Raw genomic sequence first — 25,267 nt, forward strand, 5'->3', positions numbered from 1 at the left:
AAAGACTCATCGCCCCAAACCTTACCCACTCGTAAATGCTTAAGAACATAGGAGCAGACGTAGGCCACTCTTCTCCTCAAGCCTGTCCCACCATTTAATAAGATGGTGGCTGATCTGCCCCAGGCCTCATCTCTTCTGTGTCACTTGCCCATATCCCTGAAGTCCTTGATCTTCCAAAAACTTAGCTCCTTTAAATGCCCCCAGTGATCCAGACTCCACAACCCCTCAGGGCAGAGAATTCCAGAGATTCACCATCCTCCGTGAGAAGAGGTTCCTACACACCCGGTTCTAAATGACTGCTCCCCAATCTCATTGCTATGTCCCCTTGTTCATGATGCTCCCAGTGGTGGAGCATCTCAACCTCTATTGTATCGTGTCCCCTTCGGATCTCACATGTTTCCATAAGATCTTCTAAACTCCAATAACATTGATCTAATTTCTTTAGCTGCTTGTGATAGGAATTAGCAAGGTGAATCTCTTTTGGAACTGTCTTCAGTGCCAATCTAATTGAATGTTATTGTATAGACAGAGCCCATCCGTTCTACTACCAGTCCCTCCCATGCCCTGTGCTTTCCACAGACGCTTTGTGGTTTATATAACTTCCAAGCAAGCGTTGCTCCTGCTCCTGCTGACTTGATGTTCAAATTCTTTGCAGGGTTGTGAAAGGTGCTATGGAAATGTAAGCCTTCCTTCCTCTCCCACTGGACTCTGTGGACACCTCTCTGTGTTTGATGGAGATCCCCCTCCCCTCTTGTACCTGCTGCCCCCTCACCCCCCCTGTCCCCCCCCCCCAGTTGTTGACCTTGCATTAATCGCTGCTTAAAACTTACACCCCTCCTCAGTCCACCAGTCACCTCGGACACTCGTCCTGTCCCTTTTGCCTCTCCTCTTTATCCCGGCCATCTCCCCTCTCCACTCTCAGTCCTGATGCAGGATTTCGACCTGAAAAGTCGACAATTCCGTTCCCCCCCACAGATACTGCTTGACTCACTGAGTTCCTCCAGCAGATTGCTATTGGTATTGGTTTATTATTGTCACTTGTACTGAGGTACAGTGAAAAACTTTGTTTTGCATACCGATCGTACAGGTCAATTCATTACACAGTGCAGTCACATTGGGTTAGTACAGAGTGCATTGATGTAGTACAGGTAAAAACAATAACAGTACAGAGTAAAGTGTCACAGCTACAGAGAAAGTGCAGTGCAATAAGGTGCAAGGTCACAACAAGGTAGATCATGAGGTCAGAGTCCATCTCATCGTATAAGGGAACCGTTCAATAGTCTTATCACAGTGGGGTAGAAGCTGTCCTTAAGTCTGGTGGTACGTGCCCTCAGGCTCCTGTATCTCCTACCCGATGGAAGAGGAGAGAAGAGAGAATGTCCCGAGTGGGTGGGGTCTTTGATTATGCTGGCTGCAACACCAAGACGAGAGGTAAAGACAGAGTCCAAGGAGGGGAGGCTGGTGTCCGTGATGTGCTGGGCCATGTCCACAACTCTCTGCAGTTTCTTGTGGTCCTGGGCAGAGCAGTTGCAGATCGTTTGTTGCTCCAGATTCCAGCATCTGCAGTCTCTTGTGTCTCCATTAATTGCTGCTTGCGTGGCCAGCTCTCCTCCCACTATTACAGTAGACCCAAAGGCAAAGCCATTTGTCATAGAGTAACAGTGGGATACAGCACACACAGGACCTTCGGCCCACCGAGTCCATACTGACCATCAACCACTCATTTACACTAATCCTATTTATTTAATTCTCCCCACATTCTCATCAGCTTCCCTCAGATTTCGCCACTCACCTACACGCCAAGGGACACTTACAGCAAAAAGTGAACTGCTGGATGAAGTCGGTGGGTGGAGGTGGTGGGTCGGTCAATGTTTTGGGTCAAGGTGAGGGGGTGGAAGGGTGGGTTGGCGGGTTGGCGAGTTTGCAGACGACGCAAAGATCGGTGGTGTTGTGGGTAGTGTGGAGGGCTGTCGAAGCTTACAGAGGGATATTGATAGGATGCAGAGCTGGGCTGAGAAGTGTGAGGTGGTACACTTTGGAAGGGCAAATTCCAGGGCAGAATACAAAGTTAATGGTAGGATGCTGGGCAGTGTGGAGGAGCAGAGGGATCTGGGGGTTCATATCCACAGATCACTGAAAGTTGCCTCGCAGGTGGATAGGGTAGTTAAGAAAGCTTATGGGGTGTTAGCTTTCATAAGTCGTGGGATCGGGTTTAAGAGCCGCGAGGTAATGATGCAGCTCTACAAAACTCTGGTTAGACCACACTTGGAGTACTGTGTCCAGTTCTGGTCGCCTCATTATAGGAAGGATGTGGAGGCGTTGGAAAGGGTGCAGAGGAGATTTACCAGGATGCTGCCTGGTTTTGAGAGTATGGATTACGGGGAGAGACTAAAGGAGCGAGGGCTTTACTCATTGGAGAGAAGGAGGAAGAGAGGAGACATGATAGAGGTGTACAAGATATTAAGAGGAATAGATAGAGTGGACAGCCAGCGCCTCTTCCCCGGGGCACCAATGCTCAATACAAGAGGGCATGGCTTTAAAGTAATGGGTGGGAAGTTCAAGGGAGATGTCAGAGGGAGGTTCTTCACCCAGAGAATGGTTGGGGCATGGAATGCGCTGCCTGGGGTGGTGGTGGAGGCAGGTACATTGGTCAGACTAAAGAGATAACTAGATAAGCATATGGAGGAATGTAAAATAGAGGGACATGTGGGGGGAAGGGGTTAGATAGTCTTAGGCGAGGTTTAAAGGTCGGCACAACATTGTGGGCCGAAGGGCCTGTATCGTGCTGTACTGTTCTATGCTTCTATGAAGATCTGCATCAGAATCAGGTTTATTATCACTGACTTATATGACGTGAAATGTGTTGTTTTGCGGCAGCAGTACAGTGCAAGACATAAAATTACTATAAATTACAAAAATAAATAAATAGTGCAAAAGAGGAATAATGAGGAAGTTTTCATGGATTCATGGACCATTCAGAAATCTGATGGCAGAGGGGAAGAAGCTGTTCCTGAATTGCTGAGTGTGGGTCTTCAGGCTCCTGTACCTCCTCCCCATGGTAGTAACAAGAAGAGGGCATGTCCTGGGTGGTGAGGGTCCTTAGTGATGGATGCTGCCACCTTGAGGCACCGCCTCATGAAGGTGTCTTTGATGGTGGGGCGGGTGGGGGTGGGGGTTGTGACTGTGATGGAGCTGTCCCTACTGTCTGAACTGAACACCTGTGAAACTCTGTTGGAGAAACAGCACACCACTTGTCACTGTTATCTAACAGAATCTCAGTGTGTGCACATGAAGACTCAGAGACAGTAGCATGCTCTACGTTTAAAGATTGGCAATTTGAGTCATACAGCACAGAAACAGGCCCTTCAGCCCAACTAGTCCCTGCCGATCAAGATTCCCATCAAAGCTCGTCCCATTTGCCTGCATTTGGCCCATATTCCTCTAAACCTTTCCTATCCATGTACCTGTCCAAGTTCCTTTTAAAGCTGTTAATGTACCCACCTCTACCACATCCTCTGGCAGCTCGTTCCAGATACCCACCACCCTCTGTGTGAAGAAGTCGCCCCTCAGGCCCTTTTTAAATCTCTCTCCTCTCACCTTAAATTTTGCCCTTTGGTTTTTGTTCCACAACCCTGGGAAAAAGACTGTGTGAATTCACCCTATCTATGCCCCTCACGAGTTTATACACCTCTATAAGGTCATCCCCGAATCTCCTACTCTCCAAGAAAAATAGTCCCAGCCTGCCCAACCTCTTCCTACAACTCAGGCCCTCGAGTCCTGGCATTGATCCAGCATCTATTGGCATTCCTGGATGAACTCAATGCTCCTCATCCAGCCTCCATCAACCTGTGTGAACACTTGTCCCAGCACCCTCTCAGCTCCCTTTAATACCACAAGAACCAATAAACTCACCTCTAAGTTGCAGCAATATGACTTTGGTCTGTGGGATCTCACCCCATAATTTAACCCCTTGTTCGATTTAACTCAACTTTGTATCCAGACTTTTAAATCGGACTTCACCCTAATTTATCTGCATCTTGTTTAGATCGGGGCCAAACCGGTGGCGCGATCAGCTCACACCGACGCAGTGCCTGCACATCTATGCACAGAGACACGGCTACAGGCTCCCCGTATACAGGGAGGACAAAATCTTGTTCAGAGGGCAGGAGTTTCTTCTCTCGGAATTTGGTGCGTACATTCGCTCTTGTTTTTGGTTTAATTTCTGAGTTTGGGCATTGTGGGATCACACAATGTTGGCGGGAACTGTTCCAAATGAATGCATCTGAAGGGAATGAGTGGTGACAGAGTGTTGCCTCACAGTTCCAGAGTCCCCGGTTCGATCCTGACCTCCAGCACCGTCTGTGTGCAGTTCACATGGGGTTTCTCCCATATCGCATAGAATCATGCAGTCATACAGCACAGAAACAGGCCCTGCAGCCCAACTTGTCCGTGCTGACCAAGGTGCCCACCTAAGCCAGTCCCATTTGCCTGCATTTGGCCCATATCCCTCTAGACCTTTCCTATCCATGTACCTGTCCAAACGTCTTTTAAATGTTGTTAATGTACCTGCCTCACCACTTCCTCTGGTGGCTTGTTCCATATACAAGATAAGATTTCTTTATTAGTCACATGTACATCGAAACACACAGTGAAATGCATCTTTTGCGTGGAGTGTTCTGAGGGCAGCCCGCAAGTGTCGCCACACTTCCAGCGCCAACATAGCACGCCCACAACTTCCTAACCCGTACGTCTTTGGAGTGTGGGAGGAAACCGGAGCACCCGGAGGAATCACACGCAGACACGGGGAGAACGTACAAACTCCTTACAGACGGTGGCCGGAATTGAACCCGGGTCGCTGGTGCTGTAAAGTGTTACGCTGGCCACTACACTACCGTGCCTGCCAAACGCAGGTAAATGGGACTAGTTTGGATGGGGCACTTTGGTCGGCATGGACCAGTTGGGCCAAAGGGCCTCTTTCTGTGCTGTATGACTCTATGAACTAAATTCCCTCAATTATTTAAAACCTCACACATCCCCAAAACTCTCCCACTCCCTCGCACCCTAGTCCTCCCCAGGGGAATGAGGACCCCGGGTGTGGTAGAACTTACAGGGGCAGGGGTATGGGACTAAGTGCACCATAAAGGGCTAGAACAGATGCAGTGGGCCAAAAGACCTCCTCCTGTGTTATAATGTCTAATTATTTATAGTGTTGAACGAACCTGCTCAGCCTTTGCAGAGAAGAGGCTTTTCTTAATAGATTTATTGAGGTTGTAGATTCCAGACTACAGGAAGGATGGGACTGCGCTGGAGAGAGTACAGAGGAGATTCACCAGGATGTTGCCTGGACTGGAGGACTTTAGTTATGGGGAGAGACTGGGTGGGCTGGGCTTGTTATCCCTGGAGCGAAGGAGGCTGAGGGGTGACCGGAAAAGAATATACAAGATTATGAGAGGCACAGATGGGGCCGATAGTCAGAATCTTTTTTCCATGGTGGGGGTATCAAAGACAAGAGGGCAGAGGTTTAAGGTGAGAGGAAGGAGTTTTAAAGGGGGTGGGTGATATCCGGTGGAATCCGATACAATCACTCAATTTAAGAAGCATTTAGACAGACACACATAGGGAAGACACAGAGGGATAGAAACATAGAAAAACTACAGCACAATTCAGGCTCTTCGGCCCACAAAGCTGTGCCAAACATGTCCCTACCCTAGAAATTACTCGGCTTACCCATAGCCCTCTATTTTACTCAGCTCCATGTACGGTCTCTTGAAAGACCCTATCGTATCCGCCTCCACCACCGTTTCTGGCAGCCCATTCCATGCACCTAGTGTAGTCCTAGTGCAGGCAAATGGGATTGGTATAGATGGGCAAAGAGGTCAGCATGGATATGGTGGGACGAAGGGCCCCCTCATCCCTCCCACGACCTATTTGTCCCACTGCCGTCTGGCAAGTGGTACCGGAGCATCCGGGCCAGAACTACTAGACTGTACGACAGTCTTTTTTTTACCCCCAGGCTGTCACGCTTCTGAATACCCTGGAGGCAGTCTCGGACAAATGCCGCATCAAAAACCCTGGTTTGCACAACAGCATGTGAGAACTTTGGCCGCTGCTGAACACGTTTATACTTTAGTGCAACACACTGAGTTCTGTATTTTCTTTGTCCAACTCGGTTTTGCACTAACCCTGCACTAATTTTGTATCCTGTATATACCATTTTTTGCACTATTTGTGTTTGCACAATTTTTCTGTCTGCGTTTATTATATGTCCTCTGTTCTATCTATGTCCTCTGTTGTGTGAGGCTGGGGGAAACAACATTTCGTTCTACCGTGTGTTTTACAGCATATGGGTGCATGACAATGAAGTATAACTTGAACTTGAACTCTATGCTGTATGACTGAACAGTGTGGCTTGCCAGGACTTTTCTGAGAGTAGTCAGGAGTCAACCACTTTGATGGGCTGGAGTCACATATAAACCAGATTGTGTAAGGATGGTAGTATTCCATCACTGAACGACAACAGGTAGTTTTATGGTTTACCGTTATCAATGGTAGTTTTCTCTACCGGATTTATTTAATTAACTGAGTTTAACTTCCCCACCATCTGTCATGGGATTCAAACATGACTGGATCGGTGCTGCAGGCTCTAGGGTTACTAACCCTGCAATTTAGTAAGTCTATAGCAACCCTTAGTAAGTTGCAGATGATACAAAGATTGGTGGTGTTGTGGATCGTGTAGCAGACTGGCAAAGGATAGAGTGGGATATAGATCAGTTGCAGATATGGGCAGAGAAATGGCAGATGGAGTTCAACCTGGCCAAATATGAAGTGTTGCACCTTGGGAGATCAAATGTAAAGGGACAGTACACTGTTAATGGCAGGACCCTTAACGGTGTTGATGAGCAGAGGGATCTTGGGGTCCAAGTTCATAGCTCCCTTTAAGTGGCCACACAGGTTGATAAGGTGGTAAAGAAGGCATATGGCATGTTTGCCTTTATTAGTTGAGGGCTTCAGTTAAAGAATCAGAAGTTATGCTTCAGCTTTATAAAACTCTAGTTAGGCATTCAGTTCTGGTCGCCCCATTATAGGAAGGATGTGGAGGCTTTGGAGAGGGAGCAGAAGAGGTTCACCAGGATGCTGCCTGGATTAGAGGGCATGAGCTATAAGGAGAGGTTGGAGTGTTTTCTCTGCAGCAGTGGAGGCTGAGGGGAGACCTGATAGAAATTTATAAGATTATGAGAGGCATAGATAGAGTAGACAGCCAGTATCTTTTTCCCAGGGTTGAAATGTCTAATACGAGAGGGCATGCATTTAAAATGAGAGGGGGTAAATTCAAAGGAGATGTGCGGGGCAAGCATTTCACACAGAGAGTGGTGGGTGCCTGGAATGCACTGCCGGGGTGGTGGTGGAGGCAGATATGATGGGGGCGTTTAAGAGGCTCTTAGATAGACGCATGAAAGATAGAAAAATAGGGGGCTATGTGGGAGGGAAGGGCAAGATAGATCTTAGAGCAGGATAAAATGTCGGCATAACATTGTGGGCCGAAGGGCCTGTACCGTGCTGTAGTGTTCTATGTTCTAGATAGGCACATGGATGTGCAGGAAATGGAAGGATGTGGACATTGTGTAGGCAAAAGGGATTAGTTTAATTGGGCATTTGATTACTAATTTGGTTAGGTTGGCACAACATTGTGGGCCGAAGGGCCTGTTCCTATGCTGTACTGTTCTATGTTCTGTGTCTATCTTCTAATGTAACCACATTACCAGCACAGTCCTGCTCCCCAGTCCCACAATCCCTCAGAGAGTAGCCAGTAAGGCAGCAGTGAGTCTCTGCTCTGTTCTCCTTCACGGGTAGTGGGCTGATTGTTCCTTCCCCTTGCAGAGGACGGAGTGACATTAAATGTCCACCTCGGACCCCCAGCTGAACGGCTGGCCCTGTACGTGCTGCGCAAGCAAGGTCTGGTTCCTGAGCACGTGGAAACCAGGTCTCTCTACAGCCCTCTGCAGCCCGACATCGAGCAGGTAAGGCTTGGGTTACCAGAGCCAGTGTTTGGGGGGGGGGGGTGGGGGGCAAGTGTTTTCAACAATCTGCGTTGTTGGACAATGTCACTGTAAAGTCACTGCCCCACCACAGCTCTCTAATTCGAAAAAACTTTGCCTTCATTGGGAAGTCATGTTGCAGCTGTGTTAAAGCTTTGGTTCAGCCTCATTTGAGGTACTGTGTGCAGTTCTGGTCGCCACTTTACAGGAAGGATGTGGGGGCTTTGGAGAGGGTGCAGAGGAGGTTTACCAGGATGCTGCCTGGATTAGAGGGCATGTGCTATCAGAAGAGGCTGGACAAACTTGGGCTCTTTTCTCTGGGGCGGCAGAGGCTGAGAGGTGATCTGTTGGAAGTGTATAAAATAATGAGGGGCATAGATAGGGTGGACAAGCAATATATTTTCCCCATTATTGAGTGATCTAATACCAGAGGGCATGCATTTAAGGTGAGAGGGGGTAGGTTCGGAACAGACGTGAGGGGTAAGTTTTGTACTGAGAGAGGGGTGGATGCCTGGAATGTGTTGCCTGATAGGGTGGCGGAGGCAAGTTCATTGGGGGCTTTTAAGAGGGGCTTGGATGGGCACATGAATGAGAGGAAAATAGAGAGATATGGGCATTCTGTAGGTAGGAGGGATTAGCTATGTCGGCACAACATTGTGGGCCGAAGGGCCTGTTCTGTGCTGTACTGTTCGATGTTCTATGCTGGAATCTGGAGTAACAAACAATCAGCTGGAGGAACTCAATGGGTTGAGCAGCATCTGTGTGGACGAAGGAATTGTCATTGAAACCTTGCAGCAGGATGCTGCCTGGATTAGAGGGCATGAGCTATAAGGAGAGGTTGGACAAACTTGGGTTGTTTTCTCTGGAGCATCGAAGGCTGAGGGGAGACCTGATAGAAATATGTAAAATTGTGAGAGGCGCAGAAAGGGTAGATAGTGTCTTTTTCCCTGGATGGAAATGTCAAATGCTAGAGGGCGCAGCTTTAAGGTGAGAGGGGGAAAGTTCAATGGAGATTTACGAGGCAAGTTTATTTACACAGAGTGGGTGCCTGGAACGGGCTGCCAGGGGAGGTGGTGGAAGCAGATACGGCAGCAACGTTTAAGAGGCTTTTAGACAGACACATGAACAGGCAGGGAACAGAGGGATATGGACCATGTGCAGGCAGATGTAGAATTTAAATTGGCATCATGGTCGGCACAGATATGGTGGGCCGAAGGCCCTTTTCCTGTGCTGTACTGTTCTATGTTCTGGAAGTACTGAGCCAGGCTTTTCTCCCTCCTCTCTCCTACCCTGCCCTTTTTTTAAAAACTACTTTCTCTCAGCACTTGAGATGCAAGGTCATTAATTGGGAATGTTGTCTCCATCTCTCCCTCAGTAGAGGCTGTCTGACCTGCTGAGTATCTCCAGCATTTGCTCTTCTCATTGCGGACTGTCGACTGTTTACCAACCAAGTGCTGGTAACGGCTTGAGTTATAAGGAGAGACTGGACAGGTTGGGACTTTTTCCCAGGGTAGGGGAGTCTAAAACTAGAGGGCACAGGTTTAAGGTGGGAGGGGAAGGGGACCTGAGGGGCAACTTCTTCACACAGAGGGTGTTGAGTACGTGGATCGAGGTGCCAGAGGAGGTGGTAGAGGTGGATACAATTACAACATTTAGGAAAAAATTCTGGACGTCATTGGATAGGAACGGTTTAGAGGGATATGAGCCAAATGCAGGCAAATAGGATTAGCTCAGGTAGGCACCTTGGTCAGTATGGATGAGTTGGGCCGAAGGGCCTGTTTCCATGCTGTATTGCTCTAAATAGGACCATAAGATATAGGAGCAGAATTAGGCCATTCGGCCCATTGAGTCAGCTCCGTTATTCAATCATGGCTGATTTATTTTCAACCCTGTTCTCCTCCCCATAACCCTTAACCCCCTTACCAATCAAGAACCTATCCATCTCTGCCTTAAATACACCCAATGACTTGGCCTCCACAGCCCTCTGTGGCAACGAATTCCACAGACTCACCACCCTCTGGCTGAAGAAATTCCTCCTCATCTCAGTTGTAAAGGGACGTCCCTTTTTTCTGAGGCTGTGCCCTCAGATCCTGGACTCTCCCACTGATGGAAACATCCTCTCCACGTCCACTCTATCCAGGCCTTTCAGTATCCGGTAGGTTTCAATATGAGATGCCTCCCCTCATAATAGGATTGGTTCAGATGGATCAGCATAGACAGGGCCTTTTTCTGTGCTCAGTGACTCTATGGTTTTTAACTGCGAACATTCTCCGTTCGCCTCTCCTTACCTCTCCACGTACAGCCAGGACAAATCATTACACATTACATTATATGTTCATCATACCTGGTCAGTATAACGTCCATACCTGTGCTTCTGCTCCCCGTGAGCCTCCTCCCCACCCCTCTGAACCCCATCCCTGCCCTCCTTGTAGAACCTGACTGCACCCATATCCTCCTGTGTGTGGATCTTGGTCATTGCCCATGGCCCAAGGTTGGTCTCTCAAGCCCTCCAGAAACTCCTGTAACCCAGACACACGGTCCTCTCTCCTGGGAACTCTGCCGTACTCTGGAACTCTGTCCTGAAACCCACCCCTCTCTTCCTTTAAGATGTTCCTTCAGGCCCAGGTCTTGGGCCAACTGACATCACATCCCACTGAGTGGCTCAATGTCAAGCTATTGCTGCTCTGATTACAATCTGGCACCTCTGAACATTTTATTATATTAAAGGCTCCTTAACCTCGCCAGTTATTGTTGTTGTTACCATGGCGATGGGCCAGAGCTGGCCAAACTTTGCTTTATGCAAAAGAATAATATGTTAAAAAGGCTAATGGAATCTGGCCTTCAGAAAAGGTTTGGAGTACAAGGCGATAGAGGATCGGCAAGAGGAATACAAAGCCTTGCTTAGACCAAATTGAGCCTCCGACGTTCCAGTAAGAATAACCACAGCCTACCCAATCTGTCCTTATAACTACGGCCCTCTGTTCCGGGCAACTTCCTGGTGAATCTCTACTGCACTGCCTCTGTTGATACCACATCCTTTCCGTAGAGCAGGTCCGAGCTAGCGGCAGGGCCAACACTGAGGGCGGAGAGCTGGACGTCAGGGAACAAACAGGATAAGGGGCTGGATATTTGGGACAGAGGTGAGGAGTTTCGTAGTCGTGGAAACGGCTGCTACGGTCTAGCTCGTCCCATTTGGCCCATATCCCTCTAGACCCCTCCTTTCCATGTATTTATCCAAATGTCTTTTGAATGTTGTTATTGTACCTAACCTAACCACTTCCTCCAGTAACTCATTCTACATATGCACTACCCTTGGCATGAAGAAGTTACCCCTAAGGTCCCTTTTAAATATTTCACCTCTCACCTTAAACCTATGCCCTCTAGATCCCCTTCCCTGCGAGAAAGACTTGAGTACATTCACCCTCATGATTTTATACACCTCTATAAGGCCCAAACTAGCTCCTCATCTGACTGCACCATCTGCCTTCCAGATCCCAATCTCGACCATCCCTCTGCCTCTATAGATGCTGCCTGACCCATTGAGTTCCTCCAGCAGCTTGTTGTTTGCTCCAGTTCTGATGAAAGGTCCTCAACCTGAAACAACAAGATTGTTTTAAATTGGTAAATTAGTTTATTATTGTCACATGTACCGAGGTTCAGTGCAAAACTTTGTTTTGCATGCCATCCATACAGATCATTTCATCACATCAATGCATTGAGGCAGTACAAGGGAAAACAATAACAGAATGCAGAATGAAGTGTTACAGTTACAGAGAAAGTGCAGTGCAGGCAGACAATAAGGTGCAGGGTCATAACGAGGTAGATTGTGAGGTTAAGAGTCCATTTTATCATACAAGAGTCTTTAGTTTTATATTCAACAGTCTTATAGCAGTGGGATAGAAGCTGTCCTGAGCCTGGTGAGGCGTGCTTTCAGGCTTTTTTATCTTCTGTCCGACGGGAGGGGGGAGAAGAGAGAATGTCCTGGGTGGGTAGGGTCCTTGAATATGCTGGCTGCTTTACTGAGGCAGTTCCCTTTCCCAGGGAAGGGGAACTAGAGGGCATAATGTAGGTTTAAGGTGAGAGGTGAAAGATTTAAAAGGGACTTGAGGGGTAACTTTTTCATGCCAAGGGTAGTGCATGTATAGAATGAGCTACTGGAGGAAGTGGTTACGTTAGGTACAATAACCTCCCCATGGTGGAGAGGCTGGTTTCTGTGATGTGCTGAGCCGTGTCCACGCTCTCTGCAGTTTCTTGCGGTCCTGGGCAGAGCAGTTGCCGTACCAAGCTGTGATGCATCCAGATAGGATGCTTTCTATGGAGCATCGATAAAAGTTGGTGAGTGTCAAAGGGGACATGCCAAATTTCTTTAGCCTCCTGAGGAAGTAGAGGCGCTGGTGAGCTTTCTTGGCCATGGTGTCTATGTGATTGGACCAGGACAGGGGTATTGGTAATGTTCACTCCTAGGAACTTGATGCTCTCAATCTTTCTCCACAGATGCTGCCTGACCTATTGCATATTCCAAGCATTCTCAGCTCTCATTTGAAATTCCCAGCATCTGCCACACTTTGTTCAACTGCCCTTAACACAGGCCACTGAGTCGTGAGCAGGTGTCAGCCATTCGGCCCCTGTCGTCGACTCTGCCTTTCAATAAGATCACGGCTGATCTGACTGTAGCCTGCGTTCCCTCCTTCCCCCAGTAACCTTTCTCTCCCTTGCTTATCTGACGCTACCTTAGAAATATTCATTGCCTCTACTTCCACTGCCTCTTGAGGAAGACTGTTCCACAGACTTTGTGAGGCCACATTTGGAGGATTGTGTTCAGTTTTGGTCACTCTGCAACAGGAAGGATGCCATTAAGCTGGAGAGAGTGCAGAGGAGATTTATGTTGCTGGGACTCAAGGGACTGAGTTATAGAGAGAGCTTGAGCAAGCTGGGACTTCATTCATTGAAGCATAATAGAATAAGGGGTGATCTTATAAAGATGTATAAAATAATGAGGGGCATAGATAGGGTGAATGCACTCAGTTCTTTTCCCAGGGTTGGGGAATCAAGGATATAGGTTTAGGGTGAGAGGGAGGAGATTTAATAGGAACCTGAGGGGCAACTTTTTCACCCAGAGGGTGTTCTGTATATTGAACGAGCTGCCAGAGAGAGTGGTTGAGGCAGGTACATTACAACATTTAAAAGACACTTGGACAGGTACATCAGATAGGAAAGGTTTAGAGGGATATGGGCCAAACACGGGCAAATGGGACTAGCTTAGATGGGCACTTTGGTTGGCATGGACCACTTGAGGGAAAGGATCTGTGTCCCTCTGAGAGGGAAAAAAATCGTCTCATCTTTGTCTTGAATAGGTAACCCCTCATTTTTGAACAGGGACCCCTTGTTCTAGATTTTCCCTCAGGATGAAACATTCTCTCGACACCCACCCTGTCAAGACTCCTCGGGATCTTATATATTTCAGTTGTCCTCTGAGTCTCCTAAAGTCCAGCCTGTCCAACCTTTCCTGCCCATTTCAGGTACTGGTCCAGTGCAAAACTGCCAATGCATTACTATCCTGCCTTAAATCAGGAAATCAGTACTATACATAATACTAAATTGTAGCTTGAAAACATCCTGGTTAGACCATAGAACAATACAGCACAATGCAGGCCCTTCAGCCTACCATGTTGTGCCGACCTTCAAACCACACCTAAGACTATCTAACCCCTTCCTCCCACATATCCCTCTATCTTAAATTCCTCCATATGCTTATCTAACAATCCCTTGAACTTGACCAACGTATCAGCCTCCACCACCACCCCAGGCAGCGCATTCCATGCACCAACCACTCTCTGGGTGAAAAACCTCCCTCTGACATCACCCTTGAACTTCCCACCCATTACCTTAAAGCCATGCCCTCTTGTATTGAGCATTGGTGCCCTGGGAAAGAGGTGCTGGCTGTCCACTCTATCTATTCCTCTTAATATTTTGTACACCTCTATCATGTCTCCCCTCATCCTCCTTCTCTCCAAAGAGTAAAGCCCTAGCTCCCTTAGTCTCTCCTCATAATCCACACTTGGAATGTTGTGTTCAGTTCTGGTCACCACATTATAGGAAGGATGTGGAGGCGTTGGAGAGGGTGCTGGCTGGATTGGAGAACGAGGAAAGGTTGAGTGAGCTAGGGATTTTCTCTTTGGAGCGACACAGGATGAGAGGCGACTTGATAGAGGTGTACAAGATTATGAGGGGCATAGACAGAGTGGACAGCCAGCACCTTTGCCCCAGGGCGGCAATGGCCAATACCAGAGGTCACCCATTTAAGGTGGGTGGAGGAAAATCCAGGGGAGATGTCAGAGGTAGGATGTTAATACAGAGAGTGGTGGGTGCCTGGAACGCACTGCTGGGGGTGGAGGTAGGGGCTGATACAATAGGGACATGTATGAAACTATTAGATAGGCATATGGACAAAAGAGGGTTATGGGAGGTGAAGTAGAGAGGGGGACAGATAGAATGGGGATAAGGTTCAGATAGGTCGGCACAACGTCGTGGGCCAAAGGGCCCATACTGTACTGTTCTATGTTCTACTCCAGATGTTCTCTCATCAATGCCCCCTTGCTTATTCAACGCCTCCAAAAAAATGTTTGTAGACTCTACTTCCACTGCCTTTTGAGGAAGAGGCAGTGGAAGCAGAGTTTACGTTGAACCTGTATAAAACTTTGGTTAGGGCTTACTCGGAGTATTGCGTGCAGTTCTGGTCACCCCATTACAGGAAGGATGTGGAGGCTTCGGAGAGGGTGCGGAACAGGTTGACCAGGATGCTGCTTGAGCAGTTGGACAAACTTGGATTGTTTTCTCTGGAGCATCGGAGGCTGAGGGGAGACCTGATAGAGGTTTATAAAATGATGAAAGGCAGAGATAGGATAAAGAGAGTCTTTTTCCCCAGGGTGGAAAAGTCAAATGCTAGAGGGCGTTCATTTGAGGTGAGAGGGGGAAAGTTTAAAGGAGATGTGCGGGGCAAGTTTTTCACACAGAGAGTGGTGGGTGCCTGGAATGTGCTGCCAGGGGTGGGGGTGGAAGAAGATACAATTGTGATGTTTAAGAGGCTGTTAAACAGTCACATGAATATGCAGGTGTGGAGGGATATGGATCAGGTTCAGGCAGATGGGAGTAGTTTGGATTGGCATCATGTTCGGCACAGACACTGTGGGCAAAGGGCCTGTTCCTGTGCTGTACTGTTTTATGTCAATGCCCTGTATTAACATGAAGACTGATGCATAACCTTATTGTGCTCAGTTCCCTTCACAATAATGATAACATTTTGTTAGCTTTCCTCATTATTTTCTGCATCCATATTCTAGCTTTTTCCAAATTATCACCAGGACATCAGATTCCTCTGTACCTCAGAGCTCCTCAATCTCTCACCAGTTAGATAATGTGCTTTCTTTTTTTTCTCTCTGTTAAAATGGACAATTTCCCATTCTTCAGCATTCCAATCTTCACCGGTAGAGAGCGTGGAGTGATATCCATGCTATAAGGAGCACAGCCCCGGTTTCTGTCAGTGTGTTAGCCATTATTCCTGGGAATCGTTCTGTTTAAGCTCACTGCATCCTTCCCAGAATCATCACGTCCTTCCTGAGGAGTGGTGCCCAAAACTGGATGTGTGCCTCAACTGAGCCTGAACCGGAGTTTTATCCTGGTTAACCAACGTTCCTGGGACTGGAAGTCATCTTTGGTTGAGTGCCGTGTTGGTACACTCTAATTCACTTTGGAATTCTGGATGTATTGACCACAGTCAAAGTACAATGCACACTCACAAACATACATGCAAAAGTTTGGGCACCCTCAGTCAAAATTTCTGTTATTGTGAATAGCTAAGTGAGTAAAAGATGACCTGATTTCCAAAAGGCATAAAGTTAAAGATGACACATTTCTTTAATATTTTAAGCAAGATTACTTTTTTATTTCCATCTTTTACAGTTTCAAAATAACAAAAAAGGAAAAGAGCCCGAAGCAAAAGTTTGGACACAAAAAGGTTTCCTTTTTTGTTATTTTGAAACTGTAAACGATGTAAATAAAAAGTAATCTTGCTTAAAATATTAAAGAAATGTGTCATCTTTAAATTTATGCCTTTTGGAAATCAGGTCATCTTTTACTCGCTTAGCTCTTCACAGTAACAGAAATTTTGATGAGGGGTGCCCAAACTTTTGCATGCCACTGTACATGTGACGCTCACAGTGAACTTGAGGCCCCGTGCCTTTGCTTTTGAAACTTGGGTCACTGTGTGTTTCGTTCACTGAAATGGTCACCTTCCCCACCTCCACGCAGCATCTGCACCTCATTCAGTCATGGGTTCGTGGAGTTGTACAGCACAGGAACAGGCCCTTCGGCTCAACTCGCCCATGCCCACCGAGGTCTGGCCCATATCCTTCTCAACGTTTGGTGCTAATCCTTTGAAAAACAAATCAGCCATGATCGAATGGCAGAGCAAACTCGATGGGCCGAATGGCCTAGTTCTGCTCCTATGTCTTATGATCTAAACCTTTCCTATCCGTGTACCTGTCCAAATGACTTTTAACTGTTGTATCTGTACCCACCTCTACCACTTCCTCTGGCAGCTCGTTCCATATCCCCACCACCCTCTGTGTGAAGAAGTTATGCCTCAGGTCCCCTTTAAATCTTTCCCCTCACCTTAAACCTGTGCCCTCTAGGTTCAGACTCCCGATCCTGGGAAAAAGACTGTGGTCATTCACCTTATCTATGCCCCTCATGATTTTATAAATCTACCCAGTCTCATCTTATTCATCAAGCTGTCCAGTCCTGGCTAAAACCATCTCGAGTCAGAGTCATAGAGCAACACAGCACAGATACAGGACCTTCAGCCCAACCAGTCCATGCCGACCATGGTGACCACCCAGCTAATCCCAATTTCCTGCGTTCCGCCCATGTCCCTCCAAGCCCCGCTAGTCCATGTACCTGTCCAAGTGCTTCTTAAATGACACTTCCTCTGGAAGCTCGTTCCATATACCCACCACCCTCTGTGTGAAATCTTTTCAGCACCCTGTCCAGCTTAATCACACCCTTCCTGTAGTATGGCAACCAGAACTGCACGCAACACTCCAAGTGCGGTCTCACCAACATCTTGTACAGCTTAATGTGAACTCCTAGCTCTTGCACTCAATGCCCTGACTGCTGAAGGCCAGCGTACCAAATGCCATCTTCAGCACTCTGTCTACCTGTGTTGCCCCTTTCAGAGAATCATGTACGAGTACCTCAAGGTCTCTCAGCTCTACAACACTGCCCTGAGCTCTTCCGTTCACTGTGTCTGTCCATTGTCATAGAATTGTACAGAATAGAAACAGGCCCTTCGGCCCACCCTGCCCATGCTGTCTATTCTATATATCCACACTCATCCTATTTAGCTTTAGTTCAATCAACTCTGCATCACATTCTTTCCATGGTGTATTTGCTTCCTTTCTCGCTCTCTAGGGTAAGCTCCAGCTTTGGGTGGACATCTTCCCAAAGTCACTCGGACCCCCGGGACCCCCGTTCAACATAGCTCCCCGCAAAGCCAAGAGGTAAGACTCTTCCTCCTTTACCACCATTACTGGACGTCAGACTCAAGGCCGGCATGGATGATTTCTGCTGGGCATGGCTGTAGAGGGATCTGGAGCAAAGGAGATTAAATCTGGTTGTGTAGCCCAGGGAGATCTAACAGACACACACGTTCTGTGAGTCAATGACCTGCCCCATTTCCAGTGTAAGTCTAACCCCATGCATTGTGGGATTTTAACCACAATCCTTCTACTCTATCACAGCCTTCTGTGTTGTTACGTTTGGAGGAAAGGGTTCCTGCAAGAGGTTCCACAAAACATTAACTGTTTGGTTAATGTACATAACTGCAATTGACCTGTAACTGCCTGCCCTGCGAGTGTGTGATGGGATGGCGTGGGGGGAGCTTCACTCTGTGTCTGACCCTGGGAGTGTGTGATGGGACAGTGTAGAGGGAACTTCACTCTGTGTCTGACCCCGGGAGTGTGTGATGGGATGGTGTAGAGGGAGCTTTACTCAATCCTATGGGCTCTGGTGCATCCATTAAAACTGTGCAATGCATGAAATGCGAGTGGTTCTATCGTCCTGGAATTTGCAGTTTGCAAGCAGTCAGATACCTGCAAACCAATTAAATGACTGCTAGTTGGCTAAGTGGAAAATTAATCAAAATCCTCTCTGGGAGAGCAGCTTCCCTTCCCTGCCTGTACATCTGGTGGAATATAAGGTTAAGTTTCTTTGTCAGTATTTATGGGATTGGGAAGTTCTTATTCCACCATTGGAACCCATCTCCTCGAGCTGCTCTGTCTGTTCCAGGTTCTACCTGCGCTGCATTATTTGGAACACCTATGATGTGATCTTGGACGACGTCAGCATCACGGGCGAGAAGATGAGTGACATATACGTGAAAGGGTCAGTGCGTTTTTGTATGGAGTCCTTTATTGGATCTGTGTTCACGAAGCGTTCCAGAGAAGTACACTGACTCCACAGTCCTCCTACCCTATCACTGTGTCCCTTTGCTCTTTTCCATTTCCTGAGCAGGTCCATCTTCCGAATCTGCAAAACCTTTCAGGGAAGCAGGAGAAAAAAATGTCCCCCTTTACACAAAGTCTGAAACTGGATCTTATAAAAATAAGACCATGACCATAAGTCCAATTGAGGTGCAATTCCTTTACCCAAAGAGGAGGGAGAAGGGGCTCATACTCCCTTGGATCTGGTCGCTCCAGCCATTGGGAACGTCCTTCCTCTATGTAGTTTAGTCCTGTTAGACTTTAAAGAGAGGTGATCTTGTTAAAGTAGGTGACAAAGGTGATTGATGAACATAGAGCAGCGGATGTCATTTACATGGATGTTAGGAAGGTATTCAACAAGGTCCCACATGGGAGGCTCACCCAGGAAATTAGGATGCATGGGATCCACAGTGACTTGGCCGTTTAGATCTAATTGCCCATAGAAGAAAGAGGGTAGTGGTGGCTGAAGGTCTGTGACCAATGGTATTCTGCAGGGACGTCTGTTGCTTGTCATTTAAATGAATTTGATAAAGATGTGGTAAGGTGGGTGAGTAAGTTTGCAGACGACACAGAGATTAGTGGCATTGTGGATTGCATAGAAGATTGCCGAAGGATACAGCAGGGTATAGATCAGTTGGAGATATGGGCGGAGAAGTGGCAGATGGAGTTTAATTGGGCAAGTGTGAGGTGCAGCACTTTGGTAGATCCAACATAAAGGGAGAGTACACAGTTAATGGCAGGATCCTTAACAGCGTTGATGAACAGAGGGATCTTGGGATCCAGGTATGTGGCTCCCTAAAAGTGTCCACAAAGGTTAATAAGATGGTAAAGAAGGCATGTGGCCTGCTTGCCTTCATTAGTCAAGGCACTGAGCCAGGAAGTTATGTTACAGCTTTATAAAACTTTGGTTAGGCCACAGTTACAGTATTGCGTTCAGTTCTGGTCGCCTCATTATAGGAAGGATGTGGAGGCTTGGGAGAAGGTGCAGAGGAGATTTACCAGGATGCTGCCTGGTTTGGAGGACATGTGCTATGAGGAGAGGTTGGACAAACTGGGGCTGTTTTCTTGAGAGTGGGAGAGGCTGAGGGGCGATTTGATAGAAGTTTATAAAATTATGTGAGGCAGAGATAGACAGCCAGTATCTTTTTCCCAGGATTGAAATATCAAGTACTAGAGGGCATGTATTTAAGGTGAGGGGGAAAGGTAGAAAGGACGTGTGCGGAGCAGGTTTTTTGTCACAGAGAGTGGTGGGGCCCTGAGACGCACTGCCAGGGGTTGTGGTGGAAGGTAGCACAATGGTGTTTAAGAGACTGTTAGACAGGCACATGAATGTGCAGAGAAAGGAGGGAGATGGGCAATGTGTGGGATCAATTTAATTAGTTCAGCACCACATCATGGGCCGAAGGGCCTGCCCTGTGTCGTACTGTTCTATAATCTCAAGGGGCTTGACAAGATGGATGCTGAGGGGATGTTTCTCCTAGGGGGAGATTCCAGAGCTAGGTTTCCGTGATGCACTGGGCTGTGTCCACAACTCTCTGCAGTTTCTTGCAGTTTTGGGCAGAGCAGTTGCCATACCAAGCTGTGACACCTCCGGATCGGATGCTTTCTGTGGTGGGGGTCATCGGGGACATTTGGAGGAGATTTGAGGAAGAACATTTTCGCCCAGAGGGTGGTTGGAATCTGGAACACACTGCCTGAGGGGGTGCTGGAGGCAGAGACTCTCACAACATTAAAGAAGTATCTTGACGAGCACTTGAATTGCCAAGGCAGAGAAGGTTACAGAGCAAATATTAGTATAGATTGGTACTTGATAGTCAACATGGATATGGTGGGCTGAAGGGCCTGTTTCTGTACTGTCTGTCTTTATGTTTAAGCATAGAAGGTTGCAAATCCTGGCAGGTGTCAGGAATTTTGTGGAATACTGTATAACAGGATGGTCAATGGTCCTGGTGGATGGCCCTTGACTCTGGCTCTCCCTCCCACTGCAGGTGGCTTCTGGGCTACGAAGGTCTCAAGCAGAAGACGGATGTGCACTACCGGTCGATGGGAGGAGAAGGGAACTTCAACTGGAGATTCGTCTTCCCGTTCGATTACCTGCCCACCGAGCAAGTCTGTTCCATTGCCAAAAAGGTTAGTGAGGGCGGGGACAGCGGGTGTGGGCGGAAGGGGGGGGCAGGGTGCGGGCAGGAGGGTGGGGGCCAGGGTTCGGAACAGCTCAAGCATCCCCACCTTGGTATTGGTTCATTATTGTCACTTGTACCAAGGTACAGTGAAAAACTTGTCTTGCATACCGATCGTACAGGTCAGTTCATTACACAGTGCAGTTGCATTGAGTCAGTACAGAGTGCATTGATGTAGTACAGGTAAAAACAATAACGGTACAGAGTAAAGTGTCACAGCTACAGAGAAAGTGCAGTGCAATAAGGTGCAAGGTCACAACAAGGCAGATCGTGAGGTCAGAGTCCATCTCATTGTATAAGGGAACTGTTCAATAGTCTTATCACAGTGGGGTAGAAGCTGTCCTTAAGTCTGGTGGTACGTGCCCTCAGGCTCCCGTATCTTCTACCCGATGGAAGAGGAGAGAAGGGAGAATGTCCTGGGTGGGTGGGGCCTTCCACCAACATCACACAGAGACAGCAGCATTTCCATGCATACTGTCCTCGCCAAACACCTTCAAGTCCTTCCACAAACCAAACACGGGTTTATGAGAAGATATTCATGCTATATTGGCTCTTAAAGGACTCGTGCCCTGGGAGTGTGTGACGGGAAAAGTGTAGAGGAAGATCACTCTGTGTCTAACCCATACTGTCCCTGCCCTGAGAGTGAGTGACGGGACAATGTCTATCGCAAGAACCAGCCTCCCCTCAATGGACTCTGTCTGCACTTCTCACTACCTCAGGAAAACGGCCAACATAATCAAAGGCCCCACCCACCCCGGACGTTCTCTCTTCTCCCCCCTCCCATTGGGCAGAAGATACAAAAGCTTGAAAACAAACACCACCAGGCTCAAGGACAGCTTCTATCCCACTGCTATAAGACTATCCCGCTGTTATTAGACTCTTGAATGGACCGCTTGTATGATAAACACAAACTTTTGATCTCCCAATCTACCTCATCGTGGCCCTTGCACATTATTGTCTGCCTGCACTGCACTTTCACTTTAACTGCAACACTATATTTTGCATTCTGCTATCGTTTTTCCTTTGTACTACCTTGATGTACCAGTGACTGTCGGCCATCCCCCATCAGGAGACTCAGGACTGCTGCAGAGACCCAGTGTTTCCTATTGCCTGGGAAGAAGTCCACTAACTTTCCCTGCATTCTCATGGCAAAGGCAGTGGGTGGGGTCAAGGTGACCATCTGGTACCACAACATGGAGGCCACCAGTTGGTTTATGACCACCACCCTGCCTCGATAGGAAAGCACCCTGAGGAGACCTGACCAGTGCCCCAGCTAGGCTATGATTTTTGTCTCCAGGTCCTGCCAGTTTGCCAGCCAGGTCCCCAGAAGGATTCAGGTAGACTCCCAGGTAGAGGAGATGTGTGGTACTCCACGGAAACGGAGTCATCTCTTCCGGCAGGGAGTCCACCTGTCACTGACCCACTAAGAGTCCTGAACATTTCACCCAGTTGATCCTGGCAGAGGACGCTGCTGAGAAAACCTCCTGGCACTCCTGTATCCTCTGCAGGTCAATGGGGTCTGTCACCATAAGGAGTACGTCATCAGTGTAGGCCAAAAGAACGACCTCCATGTCCGGCTCACACAGAACCAGACCAGTCAACTTCCTCCAAAGGAGGTATGGTTCAACACAGATGGTGTACAACTGGCTGGACATGGGGCATCTCTGACATACTCCTCTCCGAAAGGGAATGGGTGCCGTCAACGATCCATTGGCCTTGACCAGGCACTCTGCGGCAGAGTATAAGAGCCGGACCCGGGCCACAAAGTGCGGTCCGAGCCCAAACGCCTGCAGAGTGCCCGCCAGCATCTATGATCTACGTGTCAAACACCTTCTGCTGGTCAAGGGAGAGAAACGCTGCCAGGGACCCAGTCTCCTGGAGCAGGTGGATCAGGTCACAGACCAGGTGGACATTGTCCTGAATGGACCGGACTGGGACCATGTAGGACTGCTCGGGATGTATTATCCATCGCAGCATAGAGCCGAGATGGTTGGCTATTGACTGGGCGAAGATCTTGTCGTCCATGCACAAAAGAGAGACCGGCCGCCAGTTCTTCAGCAGGCAGAGGTCATCCTTCTTGGGCAACGGGACCACGACAGCTCTCCCCCAGGACAAGGACATCCCCCAAGACATCCCAGAAAGCTTGAAGGAACTTGATGGTCAAGCAGTCTAAGCCAGGGGACTTGCCCCTCCGGAGCTACTGAAGGGCCGCAGACAGCTCAGCCCGAGTCAGGGGAGCGTCCAGCCACTCCGCTTCCTCCGGCCCGACCGTCGGCAAACCCTCCCAATCCACACCGCAAGCATCCGCACTGGATGGGTCTGGCGAGAACAAGGCCCTGTAAAAGGAGCAGACTCTCTATTGATCCTCTCAGGATCTGTGGCGGAGGAGCCGTCGGCAGCCAGTCCCCGCTGCATCTTCAACGAGTCAAAGAAGGGTGAGCCACGGTCCAAATCATGCAACATTTAGATCTGTGACCTCACCCCTCCCTGCCACTCCAGGAGCCAGGTGGACTTATCTCCTGGGATGGTGTGGGTTTCCTGCAGGAGACTCACCACATATCTCCCTTCCCTGAGGACTGAGAGGTTATTGAACCTCCGGAGAGAACCCCTGTTGCCATTCACATTAAGGCTAGCTATGGTGTGTCTCGTGTCAGGAGCACACTAGGCCTCAGCACCTTACCCTTCCCAGTGAGAGTGGAACCGCTCTCCACCCTGCAACCCCCAGAAAGAGCGGGGTCGCTCTTTGCCCTGTGGGCTTGAGTGATGCCAGAGCCACCTGGTGAGCCTCTAGTGAGGCCACTACTTGCCCTGATGTCCCTCACCAGGTCATCCAGGAAGGTCTTAAGCTGGCACCTATTATTCCCGGTCACAGCCTTCCCCTTCCGTCAGAGGGCAACACACAGTGACCTTACCAGCCTTTGCACGCTATCCCAATGTAGGAAGGCTAATCTAGGCTAATGCTTTGCACCCTCAGAGGTCATAATAAACTCCTGCATCCCCTCTACAGATATTGATGGGGACCTATCAGGACAATATCCTTTGTCTCCCTATCAAAAGAATATCCTTCCACCCCTCACTATACACTGTCCCCAGTGTCCTCCCTGTGTGAACCAGCACACACCAGCTCACCTGTCCCATGCTGTGCAGCGGGGTCCTCAGCCCCACCTGCCGACTCCACCTCCGCCTCAGTCCTATCGCCAGGGACAGCCACAGAGGGGCTATCCCCCAAAATATCCAGGGAACCAAGGTTCAATAATGTCGGGACGATGGGGACATCCCTTGCCTCAGGAGCCAGGCTCGAGGAGGACCCCAATGACTTGAGTGCTAGGGGTCCACCTGGAGCCAGATCCTGAGAGGGGGACGGGCTGGTCTCTGCCACACCACTCTCTCCACTTATTCCCACCCCTAAAGAGGCGCTAACCACTATGTCCTGAGTGGGGGGTTCCAGGGCTGTCTCAGCCGCCATGCTCGGGGCAACACCACCACCGGCAGTGGAGACGTCCTCCTGCACAATATCACTGGGGCTGTCCCCTACCCCACTCACCACGGGGGTATCACCAGGGCACGAGGCCGCAGCTGGGAATTCAGGCTGGGGGCTAACCTTCACGTTGGGTCCCGCCTCCTCCGATGACTCCCGCACATCTGCGCCCTCCACCCCACCAGGAGAAAGAGTCCTCCTCTTCAGGCCAGAGGAACACACCGATGTAGGGAACACTAGTTCTCCGGCAGTCCTGATTTCCATCACCCCGTCCACCCACTCCCCACAGACCCCCTCTGACCTTCAGGGCAAGTGGGATCCCCGGTACCAGGCGCAGGGGTAGGCGTGAACTCTGCGTCCCTGGGGGTTCGCTTCCTGGGGTGCTTGGTCTTTTTCTGCACCTTCCTGTTCTGCGTCGGCTCCTCTCTGTCCCTCCCCAAGCCCGTGCTACATGCGATCTCAGGTTCTCCCACCAGATCTATGGGGAGGGAGGACAGTTGTGCCAGAGGTGGAAACTTTGGGCTGCGAGTTGGGACAATCCCTCCGAGAATGCCCCACTTCCCCCCACGCATGTCACCGCGGGTGCTCAGAACTCCAGTACACCTGGTAGTTTCCCCCTTTGTACCACACAGTAAATCGACCCTCAATGTCCTCCTCCCAGGCCAACTGCATAGACAGCTGGCGCCAGAAAGAAATAACGTTGTGGAGGGTGTGACTCTTGAATTTGTGCCGTATGGTGGTGATCTCGGACCTTACTTGTCCCAAGAGGGCAAAATGGGGAAGGAGGGCCTCATTGGGAATGAAGGGCTCGGCGTGTCCGAGGACAATCCGCTGTGTGGGAGCGGCCACCAGCTCCAGCTGCAGGAAAGTCTTGTCCAACGTGAGCCCCCTGCTGAGGGCCCGATGCACCAGTTTGTCAGTCTGCAGGTAAAACACCGTCTTTCCGAACTCCTTTTCAGAGGCCTGCATGCCACCGACACCAACCAAGTCCTCCATGGCTTCCGAAGACATTTCTAGGGTTAGTCCAGGGGCAAA

The 25,267-nt window shown here is 49.0% G+C and overlaps 1 protein-coding gene across 6 annotated transcripts in view; it reads left to right on the forward strand.

Moving 5' to 3' along the window:
- The window catches only part of dysf (dysferlin, limb girdle muscular dystrophy 2B (autosomal recessive)), a 280,694-nt gene that overhangs the window by 237,179 nt on the left and 18,248 nt on the right, over positions 1-25,267 (forward strand). For all 6 annotated transcript variants that reach the window (XM_052038414.1, XM_052038407.1, XM_052038430.1 and 3 more), the window contains 5 exons: positions 4,046-4,188; positions 7,879-8,018; positions 17,505-17,593; positions 18,381-18,476; positions 20,563-20,704. In XM_052038414.1, the coding sequence (XP_051894374.1) occupies positions 4,046-4,188; positions 7,879-8,018; positions 17,505-17,593; positions 18,381-18,476; positions 20,563-20,704 (610 nt within the window). The remainder of the gene's footprint in view (positions 1-4,045; positions 4,189-7,878; positions 8,019-17,504; positions 17,594-18,380; positions 18,477-20,562; positions 20,705-25,267) is intronic.

This window comes from Pristis pectinata, chromosome 2 (genome assembly GCF_009764475.1).
Source record: "Pristis pectinata isolate sPriPec2 chromosome 2, sPriPec2.1.pri, whole genome shotgun sequence".
NCBI classification, from domain to species: domain Eukaryota; kingdom Metazoa; phylum Chordata; class Chondrichthyes; order Rhinopristiformes; family Pristidae; genus Pristis; species Pristis pectinata.